At 39.0% G+C, this 21,290-nt stretch overlaps 1 protein-coding gene across 1 annotated transcript; it reads right to left on the minus strand.

The window, feature by feature from the left end:
* Positions 1-372: 372 nt before the first annotated feature.
* On the minus strand, positions 373-20,213 carry SMARCE1 (SWI/SNF related BAF chromatin remodeling complex subunit E1). Its single transcript, XM_004434524.2, has 11 exons — positions 20,096-20,213; positions 18,042-18,093; positions 17,823-17,866; positions 14,810-14,914; positions 9,793-9,873; positions 8,755-8,886; positions 8,312-8,483; positions 4,703-4,875; positions 3,571-3,672; positions 2,723-2,933; positions 373-645 (listed from the first exon to the last, which is right to left on the minus strand). Exons 2-11 carry the CDS (start codon positions 18,046-18,048, stop codon positions 437-439), a joined length of 1,236 nt encoding a protein of 411 aa, XP_004434581.1. The 5' UTR covers positions 18,049-18,093; positions 20,096-20,213; the 3' UTR covers positions 373-436.
* Between the last annotated feature and the right edge of the window lie 1,077 nt (positions 20,214-21,290).

Consider the following 21,290-nt stretch of genomic DNA (forward strand, 5'->3'; position numbering starts at 1 on the left):
TTTTCAAGAAGCTACTCTTTGTGGAAGCAGACAGGAAAGGGGACTTCTGGGAAGCTGTTGATTGGGACTGGGAAGGTTTAAAGCTATGGCTTTGGTGAGCACCCAAGTGAGCTGTAGGAAGGCATTTGTAAGAGTAGATTCTGCAGCATCAAAGGATAATTCTCTAAAAGAAGTGGGCATTTTCTCAATTAATTTAAATTCTGAGGCTTTCAGTAGTCGAGGACTAAAAACAATTCCAAAGAAAAGAACTATCTTCACAACCACTTAAGAAAGGTGACTGTGCCATTCGGCTCATGATGCTAAATGGTCCAAAAGCCTTTGGTGGTGTGATACGGACAAGGAAAATATTAATACACAAACCACATAACACCATTAAAACTCAAAAAACATTTTTTCATTTAAAAAAGTATTTAGAACACATAAAACAAGGCAACATTTATTCTTTTTTCTCATCTTCTGGTATGGGATCTGTTGGTGGCTCCTCCACTGTTGCACTGTTGCTCTCCGAGCCAGTGTTACTGTCACTGGTCCCTTCCTCTGCCATACTGTCCACCCCCTCCTGCCCACTCTCCTTGTCCTCAGGAGTAGACGTGCCTTCTTCACCATTCTGTTGGCTTTCCGTCGTTTCTTCAAGGTGTGTCTCCTCTGTAATCACACGTTTGTCACGATTAGTTCCAAGACAAAAACTGACTCTTCTAATCATGCTGGCATTCTAGAGCCGTGCTGTCCAATATGGCAGCCACTAACCACGTGTGGCTACAGAGCATCTGAAGTGAGCTGGTGTGACTGAAGAACTTTTAGCATGTTTGAAACAATTTGGGGTTTGAAAATCTACTTTTTAACTGTAAATTGATGAAATCCAAATACAGATCAAGTATTCCTAGCTAAAATTCAGATGTGCTATAAGTATAAAATACACATCAGATTTAGAAAATTTAGTATGAAAAAAGAATATAAAAAATTAATACTTTAAAAAATGGTGATTACACGTTTAAATGATATTGTTTAGGATATACTAGATTAAGTAAATATATTATTAAAATTAATTTCACTTGCTTTGCTTTACTTTTAAAAAATGTTGTTAGTAGAAAATTTCTGATTACACAGTGACTTACATTTATTTCTATTGGACAATGCTGTTGTGGAGTGCTTTGCATTTAATAAGTAAGAAAGCAGGTATGGAAATGATATAAGGTCAATATTTTAAGGACTTTGTTAAAAGTCATGCTGGGCTGTTTTCTGTAAGAAATTAAGAGCATGAGGTTTTTGCTCGAATAGCCTCAAACAATTTTCTTCATTTCTTTCTTAAGCTAGAAGGATAAAATCTGAGTAAAGACCTATAGACATGCTCTATTTGTAGATGACAAAGCAGGCAAAGGACTGAGGTGTTTTGTCTAGTGGCAAAGTGAGCAAGAATCCACACTTGAATTCTCAAGCTCTTGCCTTAACCACAAAAATACACTCATGCTCCAAATTTAAGATAAAACACATGTTCACACAAAACAGAAAAACGCTCAGATAATGAAACTTAAAATCTGACTATCTGAAATGTTAATCTGCTGAATTAAATTTTGTAGAAATATCTGGTAAAGATATCTATATTCCATTAAATGTTTTCTGATGTCAAATCAGAAGTTGTCAGTTGAGTACTATGTACTCAGGAGTACAACAACAGGGAGCCTTTGGTTGTGTTTCTTAAAATTCTTTTAGCTTAGTCCTATTTACATAGTGCACTGGGCAGGGTCAAAATAGCGCCAGAAGGTAAGGTGATCTCAAAATTTCCAGTAATAATCGATTTAATCTGTACTTTACGTAAGTTTTACATGTTATTTTTTGCTTTGAGGAATGCTTTTTTAATCAGGAAAATCAGTATACCTGGAAGTAAGAATTTTTCTAGGATGGGATCCACAAACTTTTTCTGTAAAGGCTAGACAGTAAATATTTTAGGTTATGTGGGCCAGGCAGTCTCTGCTGCAACTACTTAGCTATCTGCTGTAAACCCAAAACAGCCACAGACAACACGTAAACAAACGAGTGTAGCTGTATTCCAATAAATCTTCATTTATAAGAACAGGTGGCGGACAGGATGTGGCCTGCAGGTTTTACTTGCCCAGCTCTGTCCTAGGACCCCAAAAATGACTGATCGTAAAAGCAATGACCACATCTTATTTAAACAATTTTGGCAATAAAGGTTAAAATACTGAGTGCCAATAACCATGTCAAGTCTAATGCCGAATGATTTTATGTACATTTTCTTATCTATCCTTTGGAATTCACTCTTGGAGGCAGGTACTAGAACACTTACAAATGAGGAAACTGAGATTAAGAACTTATCCAAAGTCATACCACCATGACTTTGGTGGTGGTATGACTATGGCAAGTGGTGAAGCAGTATTGGACCCAGACCGTCTGACTCCAGGGCCGTTATACTCTGTATTTCCCAGCCAGAAAATGACATGACTCAATCTGGGCAAATAAGCAAGACCTCAAACAGGAAGACTAAAGACAACACACCACTGCTGTTTTGTACTGATACCAACATTTTAAGTGAATCTACTATAAAAGATTAAGATTTAGAAAGAAATGGGTAGGTCATAAAGAGAATAACCTAAGAGGCAAGATTAATAGAGTGACCTCTGAAAAGTGCTGAGAAAGAAAAATCAAAACTAAAGAAAGCTGTAAACACCCTTGACATTTACTTTGGTGTCAACTGGTAAGTTACCTGTCTCCATTGGAATGCTCTCGTCGTCCTTCTTTTCTTCGGTCTTATTAGCTGCTTGCTCTTCCTCAGGAACAATACTGCTCTGACTGCGTTCAGCTTGCTCTGCTGCCTCTTTCTCCCTTTCCTCCTGCCTTTTGCGAGCCTGTTCTTCTGCCTGTGCAATTTCAGCTGCAATTTTTTCCATATCCACTTCTACTTTCAACCCGCACAACTAGTAGTCAGAAAAAAAAAGAACTCTCTTAGTAATGTTCTTTTCTTACAATCTCTGAATCAGAGAAATTATTTCAAAAGTGAGTTTTTTGGGAAACAAACTATACACACATATATGGGACAAAAATCGTGGTTCTAGGTTCTTCTCTGAACCTCTGGTGTCTACAGGAAAATAAAGTTGCTCTAGCAGCCATTAACATCCAATATCACAAAATGGTTGGTGAGGCAATACTGAAAGTACTGGATTGCATGCAAGGCTTCCATTTTATATTTTTAGGCTACCAAACACTAGATTTACTTGTTTTAATACAAAGTGCAAACAGTGAACTACATCTAATGAAGACATTTGAGAAATAAATCTCAATAAAATAAAAATAATTCATGATTGCATGAGACTTTAAAACATCAGAGGGTTCTAGAGTCTACAGGCCTAGTACATGTGTGTATACTATATGATATTTCAAACCTACTGCCAAGTTTGCCAGAAAATGGGAATAATTTTATAAAGCAAAGGTCTTACCTGTTAACCCTGTTTCAAAGTAAACAACATTCAATAAAAATACTATTTTGGTAAAAAGAATGAAAAAAAAATTAACAGACACAGTGATAAAAGTATAGTTAATACATTAAGTTGATACCCTCTTAAGTTCATTGTTAAATGAATCTGTGCTCTCCAGGAATTTCCTCTTCTTTTCCTGGTGTCGCTCCTCTATTTGAAGAAGTTCAGCTTCTAGTTTTCGCTGTAAGACATATGATCAGGCTTTATAATTACTGAATTATTTTCTCTAAAGCAAATGTCAAACACAGAAAATATGTCTCATTTTTTAATGGTCCACACTTTCTCATAGTGTGATAAATATTTTGAATTTAAATAATTTATTACGGAATGTAGCTAGCTAGGATTTTAAAATATAAAATGCAGCATAGAGGAATGACTAAGATTAATAAGTATATGTTAAAGAATACTGTTTTAGGCCTGAGCAATTTCTTTGGAAAAAAAAATTTAGTAAAGCAGTAAAGGTTGACAGGATATCTCAATTTTTTTTTTTTTTTTTTTTTTTGGTGAGGAAGATTAGCCCTGAGCTAACATGTGTTGCCAATCCTCCTCTTTTTGCTGAGGAAGATTGGCCCTGGGCTAACATCCGTGCCCATCTTCGTCTACTGTATATATGGGACACCTGCCACAGCATGGCTTGATAAGTGGTGCGTAGGTCCGTGCTGGGGATCTGAACCCGTGAACCCTGGGCTGCTGAAGTGGAGTGCGCAACCTTAACCACTACGCCACTGGGCCGGCCCCAGGATATCTCAAATTCTTAATGGATATACTTCTCATCACAAGGCTCTATGTGACAGTTTTTTTTTTTTTTTATATAATTTTTTTATTTATTTATTTTTCCCCCCAAAGCCCCAGTAGATAGTTGTATGTCATAGCTGCACAGCCTTCTAGTTGCTGTATGTGGGACGCGGCCTCAGCATGGCCGGAGAAGCGGTGCGTCGGTGCGCGCCCGGGATGCAAACCCGGGCCACCAGCAGCAGAGCACGCGCACTTAACCGCTAAGCCACGGGGCCGGCCCTCCATGTGACAGTTTTAATGAAAAACTTATTAAATCTCTGGGAAAGGTCCACTCCCTCAAGCCTTTCCCCTGAATCAGGAACAGGTTAGACTGAACATTGAAATACTCAACAGGCACATTGATGCATGGTATAGAATCAGGTCACTGGGATCTGTGGCATAGGCCCATTTTCTTATAACACGTTTTGTGCCTTTACCTGATGAACCATTAAGGACTGGACCTGTCGTTTGAGGACCTGCATTCTAGCTGTTGTGACAACCGACCGAACATCTGGCACCACACTCTCACTAAGGATTTCACTAATGAGGCGGTGGTTTCTCTGGAAACGGGCAGTGGCTGTATGCTTCATTGAGAAGCCATCGTCATAATCTGGAATAAACAAGATGTTCTGGAAATCAGGTCACCAGTAACCATAAACAAGAGAGTGTAACAATGTTAACCCTTTACCATGGCCCTCACTGGCCTAACAAGTGGGTCTAACGGGCATCAAGGGAGCAGTGGGGCAGTCACTTGATAAAAACCATACAGAGGACATAATGTGTTCACTGGCTAAGGTACTGGTTTTTCCCACAACATCTTTAAGTGATGACATGTGTCTGAAAAGAATTTGGCTGAAATACAAATGAGATAAAACCATGTGTCTTTTGGCCTGGAAATCAACGTGAAGGCTGCATGTGTCAGGAAAACTGAAATTCTGCCAAACGTTTCACTCTCTTGGTAGTAATTTAAGGCATTTACAACTGATGACAACATATGAACTGGGCAACGTCTTTGCCATCGTAGTTTACTATTACAGTAATGAAAATGCCCACTGCAGAGACAACAATTATCTCTAGCAATGTTCAGTTTCCTAGACCAGCATATACATGTTATTAGATTAAAAAACCACTAAAACCCTAAAGTAATTTTATAGGAAAAAAATAAAATGTTTAATACCAAATTTTACTTTTCATTTTTATCAATTTACACACGTATACAGTTGTCAGTGTGTAAATGTATTGCGTTGTTTTCATCCACTCAAGTTCATATACATAGAGTATGGATCTGATTCATATGCATATTATTTTTTTTTGGTGAAAAAGACTGGCCCTGAGCCAACATCTGTGCCAGTCTTCCTCTATTTTGTATGTGGGAATCTGCCACAGCATGGCTTGATGAGCAGTGTGTTGGTCTGTGCCTGGGATCTGAACCCTTGAACCCCTGGCCGCCAAAGAGGAGTGCATGAACCACTAAGCCACCAGGCTGGCCCATATATGCTTATTTTTAATAGCTATGCAAGAGTGTTTCCTTAATCTCAACCTTCACTCTATCACCTCCACAGTTTTTGACTTATCTGCTAACAACCTGTAGTATTACTTACTTAATATTTTTATTTAAATTAACTCACTTAAAAAAAAAAATCTTCCTCTTAAGCAATACACATTAAAACACAAGTTCCTCTCTGAACCACCTAATCAATGTAGTGTCCCATCAGAGGTGGAGGGACCACACCTTAGGAAACACAGCTACTGAGGCCCAAGTTGTGCTGCCACGTCACACTTTACTACCTCCCTTATTTGGTATTTAAGTAGTTCCTGAAACTCTTATTATCATAAACACCACCACTACAAACTGTTGTACAAATTACTTTTTGTATCCTTTCAAGTAATTTCTTTAGGATATATACTTCTGAAATTAAAATTATTGGAATACAAGATAGTGTTTTTAAAAAAAATTCGGTGACCCTTTTACTTTTTAAGGAAGAGTATTTCATATTCACACTTAAGATTATATACGGTACATTTGTGCTACCTCCATCTAAGTTATCTTTTCTGTGGTTATTTTTTGCTTTCTTCTTTCATCTGCATGTCCCCCATGTTGACCATTAGTAGGGGAAATAAAGTCTTAGCAATTTTGGCTTGTCTTTCCTTGCATGTTAGCTGTCTGATTTTTTTCTGGTGGGTAGAGGGAGAGTAGGCTTATATTTTCTACTTAACTTTCTATTTGTAATTCACCAGCCATTTACTTTCTCTCTCATGACTATCCTCTAAAATTTAAAAAGCCTTCCCTGTCTTGTGTGGGTGACTGCATGTGTCTTGCACGTCTTTCAGTCATCTTTGCAGCTGTTGTACTCATGGACCTGCTGCCCTTCTCTTGGTTTCATGTACATTTCCACTTCCCAAGTCTTCCTCTTTCTACTCAGTTCTGAGGGATAAAGGCCAAGGTCTAAAGTCAATCTTATCCTGGCTTTTTTTTTTTTTTTTTTTTTTTGGGTGAGGAAGATTCGCCCTGAGCTAACAACTGCTGGCAATCTTCCTCTACTATGTATGTGGGATGCCTCCATAGCATGGCTGATGAGTGGAGTAGGTTTGCTCCCAGGATCCGAACCCACAAACTCGGGCTGCCAAAGAGGAGCGCATGGAACATTAACCACTCGGCCACAGGGCCGGCCCCCTTATCCTGGCATCTTAATTATTATCTATCCTTTCTTACTAGCAGCTTTAAGATCCTATCTCAAACTTAGAAAATATAATGCACAGAAGTTGGAGAAACAGAGAAAAGGATCCTCTTTTGAAGGCTGTTCCTGAACGAACCTCTTCAGTCCTCCTCAATGTTCATGCCATTCTCTTTCACCTAATGAAAACTTTACCTATTTTCTACTTAAGGCTTCTATGTTGCTAGCCTTTGTTTCCTCTTATACTGACCCTTATCCTTCCAATTATTTGTAGACTGGATCTTTTTTTTATTTTTTAATTCTGTATATCTTTTTCTTGCATTAATCAATCCAATTTGGGCAATTAAGGTCTGCATATGCTCATGTCTTTATTGCTACTGATTCTGCTTAATACTCAATATTGTTTCTATTCCATATTTTATTCTCTATATTACTATTTTCTATTCTGTATTTATGGGAATATTTGTCAATATCCCAGTCCATTCTTTTAACAAATCGTTTTTATTTTTCTCTCCTTTAAAGTATATCAGTTTATTCACGTCTTTAGGTGGTATTATTGCTTCCTTTCTCAATAGTATCTTCTTTAAAGTTCTTACAAGCTTCCTCTTTGTTACTGCTACTTTAAAACAGAATCTTAAATTATTTTCTTGATGTTTCTGTTGCTTGTAGCTAGAGCTTCCAACCTTTTCCACATAACAGCAGCACACAGAGAAAACATTACTTGTACAGTATGCTTGATATGTGGATGATATGCTAGCTAGAGTGGCCATCTCTGGGGCTCCATACAGCTTCAGACCGCCCCGGCTGCAGAGAACCAGGGGGCCCAATCTGCACACCTGCAAACTGTGGAATGCAAATTAGGAAGCTCTGCTATTTGTGTATAAAATTTGTATGTGTGCACTCTCCTGAGTGTTATCAGAAGCTATATTTATAAATTCTAGTTGGATTTCTGAATTAACTAGAAAAGAAATTTCATGATTCTTCCCACTCATTAAGTTTCTCCCTTAAGAGCCTTTAATTCTGCAAATTTAGGGACCCAATAAGAAAACAGGATATAACTAGGAGGCATTTAGCTTTTTAAAAGCAGCTGAGGCAAAACCTTGATTGTTATTCAAAACCTTTTCATGTATTCTGAGTCAAAGATTTTGATAAACAATAAATAGTTTTTGCTATTTTCTGCACTAAAAAGGACATTTCCTTTTCTTGTGGGAAATTCACATACAAACCTCACTAATCAAAATATTGAAATGGCACTTAAATTATGCTGTGTTTTCCATTTAGGATAGGAACTAAAAACTTAAACTTAAGAGATTTCTCATTTTAATTCTCCGAGAAAGCATAAACAAAACCCCACTTTTTTTTTTTTTTTACCATCTGGGTCTTCAGCAGGCTGAATGCTCATGTAAGGTTCTCCTTTCTCCATGCGAGACTGTCTCTGTCGACTTTCTTCCTCTAAAGCAGCTTCTGCACGACTTTTTGCATTTATATAAGCAAGGTATGCGGGGGAATTATGATAGGCCTTCATGGATTCATTGTACTCTATCTGAAATTCAAATGTTTTCCAGTTTTATAATTAACATTTTGCAGGTTATAATGAATACCTATCTTATCTCTATGAATATCAAGATATGATAATTATCTCCTTTTTACAGATAAGGAATCTGAAGCCTAGAGAGATTAAGTGACTGACCTAGGCAGACAAAGCCTCAGTGCAGCCTCAGCTGTCTGATTAGATCTTACGTTTCTTTTATAAATAATAAGCAAATGTTTATGCGTTTTACATTGTATCCATCCCACTGCAGTCCCCATTCTACCTTTTCTGCTTCGTATTCGTTTAAATATTCTTGTTTTTCTTCATCAGTGAGATCTCGCCACATGCCACCAATAATCTTGCCAATCTCCCACAATTTTAGGTCAGGGTTGGAAGCCTTTACTTGGTCCCAGACCTTAAAAAGGAAACAGATGAAATTTCAGTACTGACGCCTAAAAATATAGACCTTTAAAAATACTTTTTAATAGGGAAGCTTTTAAATATAGACAAAAGCAGAGGGGATAGTATCGTATCCCTATGTTCTCATCAACCTGCCGCAATAATTATCAACAGTTGGCCAATCTCATTTCATCTGTACTTTGCTGGATCACTTTAAGGCAGGTCTCAGACATCTCCAATCCCTGCAGATATTTAAGATGAGCTAACTCAATAACCTAGTCTATGAGTCTCTAAAAGTTCATGAGAATTTAGAAGGAAAGTGGTTAATCTGCATAATACAACACACCATATCGTCAAATATATATATAATAATTATACCAAAATTTAAAAATTTCTAAATAGTGGTGAAAATAGCTAAATGTTCTTGTCCTTCCCAAACATACTGGCTATAATTGTTATTTTAAGAGTAATGTAGGTTCATCACTAAAAAACAAAAAGAGGGAAAATTCAAGGAAGTATAAAGAAAATAAAAATTATCATAAGTTTACTGTTTAGAGATAACCATTGTCTTTTAGGCTTTTTTTTCCCTCAAACTAACATGTAGTTGCTATTATTTTTATAAAAATAAGATACTAATACATGTGGTCTTGTATTCTTTTTTTTAACATTTTTCTCATGTCATTAAATATTCTCCAAAAGACTACATAACATTGTCTTAAGGATTTTAACAGTTTATTTAAACTGTTCTCATTGGATTTTAGTTCTGCGATTTTGAAATCAGAACTAATTTCACTAAAAACTGCAATTCTTTAGCCTTTCCTCCGGCTATGCACAGAAAAGCTGGCTAAGCCAACCTGAAATTCATTGTAAAGCAAAGAACAAAGAGGCAGTCCTCACTCCTTTCCCGCTCCTGAGCACCTACCTTTCTGCTGTACCTCATGTAGGGCATCAGCGGCTTATCTGGTGGCTTTGGGGGTTTTGGAATCGTAATACCAGAGGATGCCTACAAAAAAGTTAAATACATTCATTATTCAATTGCAAGAAGTTCACCAGCAAACTGAAAAGAGAGTCCCTTAAAAAATGCTAATGCGCCTTTCTTCTACTCGTCCATGGATACAAGATTCTTATATTTTCTCCACTGAAAATAGCTATCACTGCAAATTCAGAAATGTTCACATCAAAAGAAAATAAAGAAAATGACTTCAAGCATATAATTTTTAAATATTTTACTTAGCAGTTCATTGCCACTGCTTTGACAACCTGGCTGTAAGAACAAATACAATATTACATAATTATCCATACATCGAATATATATGGTTATATATCAAATGTCCCACATTTAGGACATTACCTGGCACTCTTTATTTTGCTTAATTTACCATTACACATACAGTCAACACTTGATTATCTGTACCAGAATCTAACTCCTTCAGCACTTACCACACTCACACTGTCTGTAGGAGACTTTGTACCATTTTATACTATTTCAGGAATGCACCCCCATGTAAACAACACCACCGTCACCACAAAAACTACTTCCTAGGTTCAACAACGGAAAACAAAAAACCTTCTTATCTCCTTTATCACGACTAGAGATTTTACTTTTCTTAAGGTTCTATGCCCATATCTAGGGTTTTTTCATAAAGGGGATCAAGAAGTGTGAACTACAGACACACCTCTTTTTATCCTTAGTCCTAATCACAGTGTAGGAGTGAAGAAGTATACCAGGAACAGAGAAATGGCAGACAGAGGGCTTGATTAAGTTATACTGAGGCCTTTTATCAAGAAATTCCATTTGATTAAAAAATTTTGGTTTTGCAGGGAAGACACAGAAAGGAAAAGGAAAACAGAAGAAAAGGAGGAGGAGGGGAGACTGAAAAATATTTTTTAAAAAGGTTAAGAAAAAAGTTTGTTAGAGGAAAAAAAAAAAGGGGAAAGAAAAAGATGAGAGAGAGGTTCTTCTGTGGGCAGCTATCTAGGGAAGAGATATCAGATAGCTTCTAGAGGGCACCCCAGATAGCTCCCATCCAGGAGGGCCTATTTCTGAACTTGGTCTCGTCTTAACACACATGACTGCATCTGATCAAGGACCCAGATTCCTGGGAGACTCCTGATATTGATTCTCCTTGCCAGGCTCGGGGGAAGAAGTGCTGGCTTCACTCTAATCATCAAAAGACAGGGACTGGCAAATCCTTATAAGAAAACTCAAGTGACATTTTGCTCCTTTGCCCCTTCTATCGCATGTGTTGAAACCCCAGGGAAACTCCTCCATTCTGAGCTGGGACCCCAATCATAACCTTGTTTTTCATCCAAGGGCTCAGGGATTAGCATGCTTGTGCCCCCTTCCACTGCTTTCAAACAATGTTTCCTCTTCCTATGAGGAGGGTCTCCCTCCATCCCTATATGCTTGTCAATAACTCTGCTTCTTCATACATGAACTTATTAGAACGTATTTCACCTCTGAAGCAGTAGTTCCTCTTTCCACTCCTCCTATGCATTCTTACCACAACTCACGCTGGTGCCCATGCAGCCAGGCCCTGTTTTTAGCCAGTGGTGGGCAATGGAGGTGAGCCATGGGGGATGGAAACTTGTCACCATGGGTGGTATGAACAGCTAGTAGGAGGAGATCTGTCTCAGGGCCTGCAGTTCTTTGGGGGGGAGTAGGGGAGAATCCCTCAAAGCTAACCTTATGTCATGTCCAACACAAACTTTCAGAATTCCATGAAGTGGGTTACAAATAAAGTTGGAATTGTGCCAATAATTCAAGTTGGTAGACCACTATTAACAATTTTTAAAAAAAGATGCAAAGAACTCAAAATAAAACAAAACCCAAAACAATAACAACAAAGTTAAATTCTAGCTGGTTTTCAGGACATTCAAGATTTATAGCACTAACCACTCCCAATTTATTTACCGTCTCAGACAGACATCTTTCTACAACGTCTTAAACATTTCTCTACTCTTTAGGAAAAAAAGCAGTTTGCACTGAACACATTTACAACCACTGCTTTGCTGTAATCCTCTGGTCTGACATATGAAACACTGCTGACCCCTTTACTAAATGGCCCAGGGGTGAGCTTTTGGAAGGCATGTTTCTTTTCTTAGCTGTTTCTTTCCTTGTTCTATCACCTCTAGGCAGCAACTGTCCCTCTTTCCAATTTTCTGCCTCCAACTGGCAATGAGTTGAGGGAAAACAATTAATTAATTATGCTTGTTAAAACTGCACTTATGTGACGGGCCAGCCCGGTGGCGCAAGCGGTTAAGTGCTCGCGCTCCGCTGCGGCGGCCCCGGGTTCGCAGGTTTGGATCCTGGACGTGCATCGATGCACGGCTTGTCAGGCCATGCTGTGGCGGCCTCCCATGTAAAGTGGAGGAAGATGGGCATGGACGTTAGCTCAGGGCCAGTGTTCCTCAGCAAAAAAAAAAAAAAAAAAAAGAGGAGGATTGGCAGATGTTAGCTCAGGGCAAAAAAAAAACTGTGCTTATGTGAGAGTAAGGCCCTGGGAACCTCCTATGGATAAAGTCCATGATTTTGTGAAATTTGTTTTGGCTACTCAAGAGTTTTTTGTTATTGTTTCTTCCCAATTCTCAGCTTATTTTAGGATTTTTTTCTGGGATGGAATTTCCGTAACAGCACAGAAATAAGTTGTTTTAACATTCTGTCTCAATCTGTTTTCATACCTGTACTTAACAGAATGTTAATCATCATCTGAATGTAGAACTGACTAGGAGTGAATTCCATCTCATAGCTATCATAAGCACTCCAAAAGGTTTCAACATGCTATATAAAGTGTTTATTGTTTGAAAACTATTCAAGTGTACTGGAGTCATCAGGGAAAACCAGATGTTCTGTAGAGCCTACAGGAAACTACTTCATAGAGCTTCACAGAATCATTCCTTCAAATCACTGACTTAAAGAGATTTGCAGACAATAATACCAACTGGGAGCCAAAAAAAAGGGCAACACATAATTGGGGTCATCTTAAAATAAAACGCTTTTAAAACGGTCAAAATCAGATCTATTGAGTCCTAACAGCTTAAATTAGATATATAAAAAGTGGTGTAAATCTTTAAGCATAACTGATTTTCTTAGAGAATGATTCAATGACCTGAGAGAGAGGTCACTAAAAGTTGAAGGGGCCGGGATTAACACAGGCTAAAAGCTTTCCCATTTTCTAGGCCCTTCAGGTTAAGCCTAAGCAGTTTGATTATATACTTCAGTCTGGTGGTGAAAAGACTATAACACCAGAAAACCACCAGAGAACCAAAACACCAACTTTTACATGCCCAACAAGCTGCCTATACCAATCTATCCTGAAGCTAGTGACTAATCCAAACGTTGGGTTCTAACATCCCCAAGAAGGAACGGAGAGGAAGAGATCATTGACCCAGGCCCTGAGACAGCGAGTGTACTCTCCTTTTCCTAGTTAAGTCTCTACTGAATGATCTCACTGTATTAACAGAGAATTCCCATAGACACATCCACGTTAAAAACAAAATGCTTACAGAAACGGAAATACAAATGATTCTAATATTATAGTTAACCACCATTTCTATTCCATTAACATAGATAATCAAGAGCTGACTGTACAGAGCTATTAAAATGTAATCATTCTCTTTTTCATTGCCCATGAATAATTTTCTCCATTAACATGAATGATCCAAAATTGATTTTGCTCCTTGTTTAAATTAAAATGTTCTTTATCATTTGATAACCTTGCCACCCATTATACTTGTGAAACAACACATTTCGGCCAGGGAAAAACATGTACCGATGCACAGAGAAACTGTATGCATTGTGAAATGCATAGACACACACTTTGTCAGAATTCTTTTCAGATACCATGAAATATGCATGGCACGTAAAACTTGATATGCTTATGAAGTACAAATTATGCAGAAACAATGAAAAATTTAGACAAACAAACCTATCAAGCTAAGCAATACGCTTACCAAGATAGTCATAACAGTCTGATAGGTACAAGCTTTCTGCTGTAGCTTGACTACAGGGTGAGAGGGCGTTTTTGAAGTCAGATTAATTGAATTATTTATGAACAGAGCAAACAAAAACCAGGTACTAAAAAGTTTACAGCCATTCTGGGTTGTATAAATTCTCATCAATACCACATTCCAATGTACGTAGGTATTTGGCTTTTGGATTTATTTTTTGTAAATCATTTTTACAGTTATTTGTTTCTTTGGTACTTAAACTTCTTTCAATGGAGTTTAAGATGATTCTAAAATAAAAAGTCTTAAGTACATCAGCCAATTTTGATATCTTAGGTTGATCATTTAAATGAAATATTCTAAGTTTCAGAAATCATATCCCTTATCCTATGGGTTATAAATGCACTTCTAGTTGTAGACATCTAGTCTGGTACTTCAAATTAATTTTATTCAACTTTCATTCTGCAATTCTTTGAAATGACATAAGTTTTTTTTCTTTTTAACTAGAGAGAAATGAATCTCAATTAGAAGGTCAAATATTAAATCCAAAAGACAAATAATTATGTGTAGCAGTCCAAACTGGTAAGCCAGCCAAAAAAAAAAGCCAGGTCTATAAGCCCAGCCTTTACTAAGAAACTGAATTCTTGAGCTTAATGCCAATTACCTTAAGTGAAAGATACTCTTCACCTCAAAAAGGGTATTTTAACCATAAGAAATTCTAGGTTTGTACATATGGTACAAACATTAAGTACCCAAGGCTTTATCTCTACCAACCACCAAATAGAATGAATTCTTCTTTTCTTCTATGTACATATCCAGATTTATTTTTTTTCAGTGTAAGATCGTACAACGAATGTTTAAAATAGTGGAAAAGCCAGGTTAAAAAAAATTTTTTTAATGGCTGTGCTGATGATTCAAAAGGACCTAACTCTGAAGGCATTTCTGGTCAATTCCAGTTGTTTGCCGGATGCTGTAATAGTTGATTCTCCTACCGTGACCCGGCTGTTGGTGCCCGGGTTCCCTCCCAGCCTGTAGTTGTTGTAGGCGAGATGACTGTATGGATTGTATCCCACAAACCCTGGTGTGCTGGGCATTTGCTGATGGAAACAAATGAGACAAAAACACGAATGAGAAATGAGCTCAAACGAGGAAAACACAGAAATGAAAAATGATCTGCATATGGCATGCAAAAGCAACCTGAATTTAAACAAGCAATGATGTGTTGTAATTTCATTGAGGAACCAGTCTGCAAGTGTTTTTTTTCCCTCTTTCCTTCTCTTTGCAGGGGCCAGTGGTATTTGTGTGAGTGTGAATGTGCGTGCTTGTTTTTTGGGATAAGCAATACAGTGAAGTGTCTTAAGCATTCAGGATTACTTGATGGTCAATAGTATGATATAACAACCCAGCGATATGTCTGAGATAGGAAAGCTTGAAATGTGATAAACTAGAAGTCTGAAAACACTTTACATGCAAAACAAAACACGATTTATTTGACAGTTATGTGGATGCCATCAATGTATTTATCTACTAAAAACAAATAAAAACAAGAAATGCATCGCTCTCAAAGACAGTTTTAAATCATTTTATATAATGTGAGAAATGAGAAGAGATTCAAATCAGGAAGCCAGAAGTTGTCAATCGAAAAGAACATATGTGGGATTTAATGGATGTCACATACATGATTTCAAAACAAAGACTTGTAAGAAATGCACGGATTTCACTCTGGGGTACTATCTGATCTTTTTAACCCAGTCCCTCTTTTATAGGCTTTCTCTTCCATCTCTTCTTTGATCCATCTTCCACAGGTCAATCATGAACAATTTCTGCGTTTAGTTTTAACGTGAAACTACTTTTCTAGTTGACAGACTTGAACTTTATTTTTTCATCTAGTTTCCTGATAGCTCTAGCTCTTTCCAAACACAACTACTTGTTGCAGCAACGGCATTCTTGGCTTTTGTGAATTATGTGTTAATGTGATCACAAATGGGCTCTTGTATAGCAGTGCCCTCATGCTTAATACAATGACATCCAAGCTTAACGAGAATCAAGGTATAATGCATAAAAAGGATGTAGCAGAGACCAAAAGTATTTTACCTAATGAAATTCAATCAAAACAAGTGACAGTAATTTCATTTTAACATGCAATTAAGAATATCAGACCTGAATTTTATAATGTAAAATACACTTAACACATCCCAACTAAGCTGTAGCTGTATAAACAGTTTTCTAAAAGATGCCGCTGCACATACCCTTAGGGTCCAAAAGACAGACATTCAAGCAGATATTACATTTGATACTTTAGGAGAAGAGAACAACTGATCAATTTCTATATAGTCATAGAAGACGCAAATCAAGCATATTTAAGTAGGCAAAACAGATGAAGCATCAAAGCCACAAAAGAAGTGTATATTACTTGGAGTGGTACATTTACGGGTGGTGGTGGTGGCGGTAATGGTGGTAGAAGTAATGGAAAAAAAAAGGAGGATAACTCATTTAATATCCATTCTGTTGGATGTCCTAATCCCTAGTCTTCCGTATTTTATGTGTCAATGTGAAATTATAATGGTACAGAAATATGACTAAAGAAAGGCAAAAAAAATCCCTTTCTACATTTGAGAAGTCATAAAGGGACACTTGGTTTTTGAGCTACTTTATTATCTCAAAAAATCAAGTTTGTCTTCAAGATACTATATACACTCAGAGGCAGTATTTGCATCAAAATGACTTCTTCAAAGGTTGCATAAACAATGAGAATCACTGTTCAACATTATGAGGCAACAATGTAAGAAAATTAGGTAAGGGAACTAAAAAAAAAATTGAAACTAAAACATGACAATTATACCATTTCCAAAAATGAAGTACATGATTAGCTCTGAGGTCAGGAATCTCAATTGTTCAACTCCACCTGTATAGCCACTAGCAGAGTGCCAAGGAGATGGCCGTAAGAAATGTTCTGATTTAAGAAAGAAAACAAACCAAACACAGGACTTTCAGATCTACTGGAAGTAACTTTAGAGACTATAAGTTACATAAATTGAACTGGGAACATGTGATACAGTATCTCTTTTTAAAAGCATCTTACTAAGGAAAAACAAATTGTTGACAAACATAACTAAAACATATATCTAAGGGTTAGTAAATAAGAGTAGTTATCTAGTGGAGAAAACAAAATTATACAAGGACCTAATTAGTAAACTAGCCTGAAATTTAGGGAGTGGGGGGTTTGAAGGAGGGCTAACAGCTGTTAAAGAACTGCTTTTGTAGGGTATGGTCAATGTTAACAGTGTTGTTGTTGTTTTAAAATAAAAAACAACAAGGAATCCATTTCAGCAAGGCCTGAACAGTTACCGTTAAATCTGTTTTACGGATTGGACAAGTATTTTACATGCTGACCAAGCTGGGCCAGAGCTTGCTGGGTAAAAAACTAGTTGACAACTATTATTTAGATGCTTTGAAACATATCAATTCCCAAACCAATAGAAAATTACTTATGGAGTGGAATAAAATTCAATAGCAGGATCTGACCCACAGATAATGAAATCCTTACTTGAACAGCTTGAAAATAAAGATTTACAATGAGTGTTATTCTAGAACTGGAAGCTTTATTGTTTAACACGAAAATTATATATAGACAAGGAGAGAAAAATGTAACCAGTTGAAGGTTAGGTTTAAAAATAATAATAAATGCCAGAATGAGTATTCATTCAATATCAACCTGAAAGACTCTTAATGGAGATCAATAAGAAAGAAGTGTTAACTTCTCCCTTATTTCCCATTAAAAAAAGAACTGAGCAGGAGGTTGGCATTTCAGCAGTATGTTTCTTTAAATGTTGGGGTTGGTCAAGGTAAGATGCAGAGTTATTTTATTTAGTAGGAAGTGCTGTTTTTTAGCTGAGTTTTTCATCCTGTTGCTGTGATGACTGAGTGACTGTCACTGGAAGACATCTGGGTTTTTGTATCAAGGCCAGACTTGGCTATTACATTAACAAGAAAATTAAAACTTACTGTTGCAGGAGCTGGGGTGGGAGGTGGGGCATAAGATGGTCTTTCTGTTTGAAAGAAAATAAATAACTTCTTGTAAACAACTGAGATATAATACTATGCAACAAAACTACCAATGGTCCTGTTTTGAAGAAAAAAAATGAGAGTATTTTGGAATTCCCATTTGCTAGGGCATTAGTTTCTTATTAATATAGGTTGATAAATATAAAAAATGAAACTTACTTGACATTTTGGAAGATTAAGTTCTCAGTTCCTTAAGAATGAATCTGAGACACTAAAATAAAAAAAAAAAAAAAGAAAAAAAATGAGAATCAAAACTCAGCAAGCATAAGAGAATGTTTTCCTAAAGAATAGGGTAGTTTATAAGTGGTATTTCTTAGTAAAATTACTTTACATTGTCTTCTAGTAATCAAGTATTTGCATATTTTAGTAATTCTTTAGGTCATTTGGTTCATCAGAATTAAATGACTAAAATTACTGGGGATATTAAAAGTAATATTAGACACGTACTTTCAAGTTTTTCTTATGATACTGAGCCACCTCTTGTACGGAAAACATTTTATGGATGCCATGTAAACATTTAATCAGACTGATAAAAATTTAATGACAACAGAATGACGTATTATCAGGGCCCACTCCAACAAGGCCTACCAGATACCGACAGCCCCCACTCAGCAGCAGCTCTACCTTCCTTTTAGAATAACAACTCCTATTAAATGGAGCAGCATTTGATTCCTGGAGGTAGTGCAAAAGGTAATTGGTATGATAATGCCCTTTACATTCTCTTATAGAGGTAAACAGCTTTGTAACTGCTGGGAATAAATTTTGAGAGTCTACCTGAAAAACTCTTACAAAGCCTTCATAGTCCATTTCAAAATATATCTACTCAATGGAGCTTTCTTGATAAATTACCTGGGCAAAATTAATTGCTTCCTCATCTGTACACCTACTCAATTTACATAGGTCTATGATATTGTTTACTATATCGTATTATACCTGTTCATATGGCTAGATCGTACGCTGCCTGGGAACAGCAACAATTTAATTGATTACTGTAGTCCCAGTACCTAGCTCAATTCTTAATAAATTTTGTCCTAGTATTTACCAGTTCATAACATGACCGTACCCACATGAGCTTATCCCTGAGATCAATATACATCACACACAGTGCGTACAAAGAGACATTCATTTTTAGAAAAAAGGCAAATAACTTCTATGACTACTGGCACTTTCATCCAACATTATGTGAAACAAACAGGATTTTTTTGCCTCTATGTTGCATTTTAAGAGACTTCCCTGGAGCATAAGGAATAAGAGGCCTGATGTGGAAAGAAACAGTTTATTTTCTCAGTGGCCCAACCTGGGCCCTCTTTCCTTAAGTAACGGGCAGAAACCATTGATTCTAGTGGAAATCTGCACATTCAGAGAGCTGTCAACACCCAGTTGGCCTTGCTGTGGGGAGCCCTGACAATATCCGCCACAAGATCCTTAATACGTCACACTTTATTGTTTAACGCTTTAAAATAATTGCTCTCCTTCGCTGTACTATAAATTCTTAAGGGTGGGCTTGTACATTTACCCACCAGTGGATCCATCCTCGGCGCCTGGCATAAAATACTAGATAAGCATTTGTTGAGTCCCTTACACGGGACAGGCTTATTACCTACACTACCTCGTCTGACAGTCACAACTACCACGGAGATATGTACTGCCACTCCTATTTACGGATGAAACAAGAGAGTCTCGGCGAGTTTAAGTAACTTGTCTAAAGACACACTGCCAGGAAGTGCCAGAGCTGGGTTTTAAACCCAGGCCAAACGGCTGCAGAGCTTTCGCTCTTCCCTCGAAGCCACACCGCGAGCCCTCGGGTCTCTGCCTGAACCAAGGGGAAACCACCTTCCTGGGGGTGAGGACCACGGGCTTGGCTAGCCCCAGGCGCTTCCTCTGAGGTCCTTTCATTAGGTTTGTCGTGGAGGCTACACTTCACCAGCAACTCCACCAAAGGGGGGTATGCACAGGTGCTCTGACCAGTTCCGCGGCGTTAGTGGAAGGGGCAAATCTTGCCGCCAAGGAGGGGCCCCAGATGGGACTCCCTCCCAGCCCTCGCTCCGCTAGGCCTCAAGGAGGCCGCAATCGGTCCCCAGTTCTGGCCCCGCGGCCAAGCCTGAACCCCAGCAACCCCCGGGAGCTCGGGGTCCAGCCGAGCCGGGACACCGCGACTTGCCACCCGTCCTCCCCACCCCCCGACCCGGCCAAGCCCGGTTGGAAACACTCACCCGCGGGCAGAAAACGCGCCCGCAGCTCCAGCCTCGCTTCCCTTTGTCCCTCGCAGGCCCCGCCCCTCGCGGCGGAGCTTCCGCACTCGCACTTTCAACACTCGTCTGAATGTCTCTCCGGGTCCCCCCGACTCTCTTTAGAAAAATAAACTTTCTGTTGAGGACGCGGTGAGGCTTCCTACGGCCAAGGATTTTTTTCAGGCCCCATACGTTCCTCAAACCTCCCGAATGCGGTACCTTCCCGGGCGGCGCCGATTCGTCACGGCGGCGAGGGCAGAGAGGCCCGACCGCGGGATGGGCCCGGGTGCGGCGGCCGTGAGGGGCTGAAGCGCCGGCGGGGGACGCGCCGAGGGGCCGTGGGAGCCGCGCGCGGGCCCGGAAGACGGCGGGGTCGCCCCGACCTGAGGCCCCGGAACCACTGCGGCCTCGCGGCCCGCGCCACTCGGCCACGCTCCGCGCCCGCCCCGCGGGTTTTGTTTGTTTCCCCCCTGGTCCCTTTCTTTCCTCTTTCGCCCTGAGAAAGCCGGGCATGGAGTCGTGGAGGACTCGGCTGGCGGGTTTTTCGCCTCCACCAGCGCCTTGCAGGACGTCCTGCCGGAACCGGCCGGCATTATCCTTGGCGAAAAGCGACACGCACTTTTTCAGGTTTTGCAACCGCGAGTGTGGAGTCCTTGCCACAGGTTTCTGAGCCAAGGCCCAGGGGTGTCAATCCCCTTGGCCCGGGTGGTGGGCCCTGGCGACACTGGTCTCCGCCCAGCGGGGCCTGGGCTCATTCGGTTCCCTCCCCGGGAACGACTGTCCCCCACTTTCAGCTTAAACTCACCCCATCCCCGCTCGCCCTCCAATCCTTCCCCTGAACTCGCACGGTTCTTTGATAACTTGATAGTAGTCTCTACCCCATTCGTTGTATACTCATGAATAGAGATTAGTGAAATTGAAGAGCATAGTGAAGGGAAAGACTAAAAGAGAGGTCATCCAAGGATAACAGGCAGCCTGAGTGGTGCTTGAGATAATGTACATGAAAGTGCTTTTTTTTAATATAAAAGCATCAGAGACGTAAAGGATTAATGTAAGATACACGAAGGCCTCAGCAGGGATCCCAGGACCTTCTTTCTCCTGCCTTGTCCAGCACCTACAGCCTGGTTTCTTCCCTGCCTTTGAGGTTATGGTGGAGGATTGGGCACGTGAGGTGCTG

Source organism: Ceratotherium simum, chromosome 16, assembly GCF_057802395.1.
Source record: "Ceratotherium simum simum isolate JZ-2026a chromosome 16, ASM5780239v1, whole genome shotgun sequence".
Classification (NCBI taxonomy): Eukaryota; Metazoa; Chordata; class Mammalia; order Perissodactyla; family Rhinocerotidae; genus Ceratotherium; species Ceratotherium simum.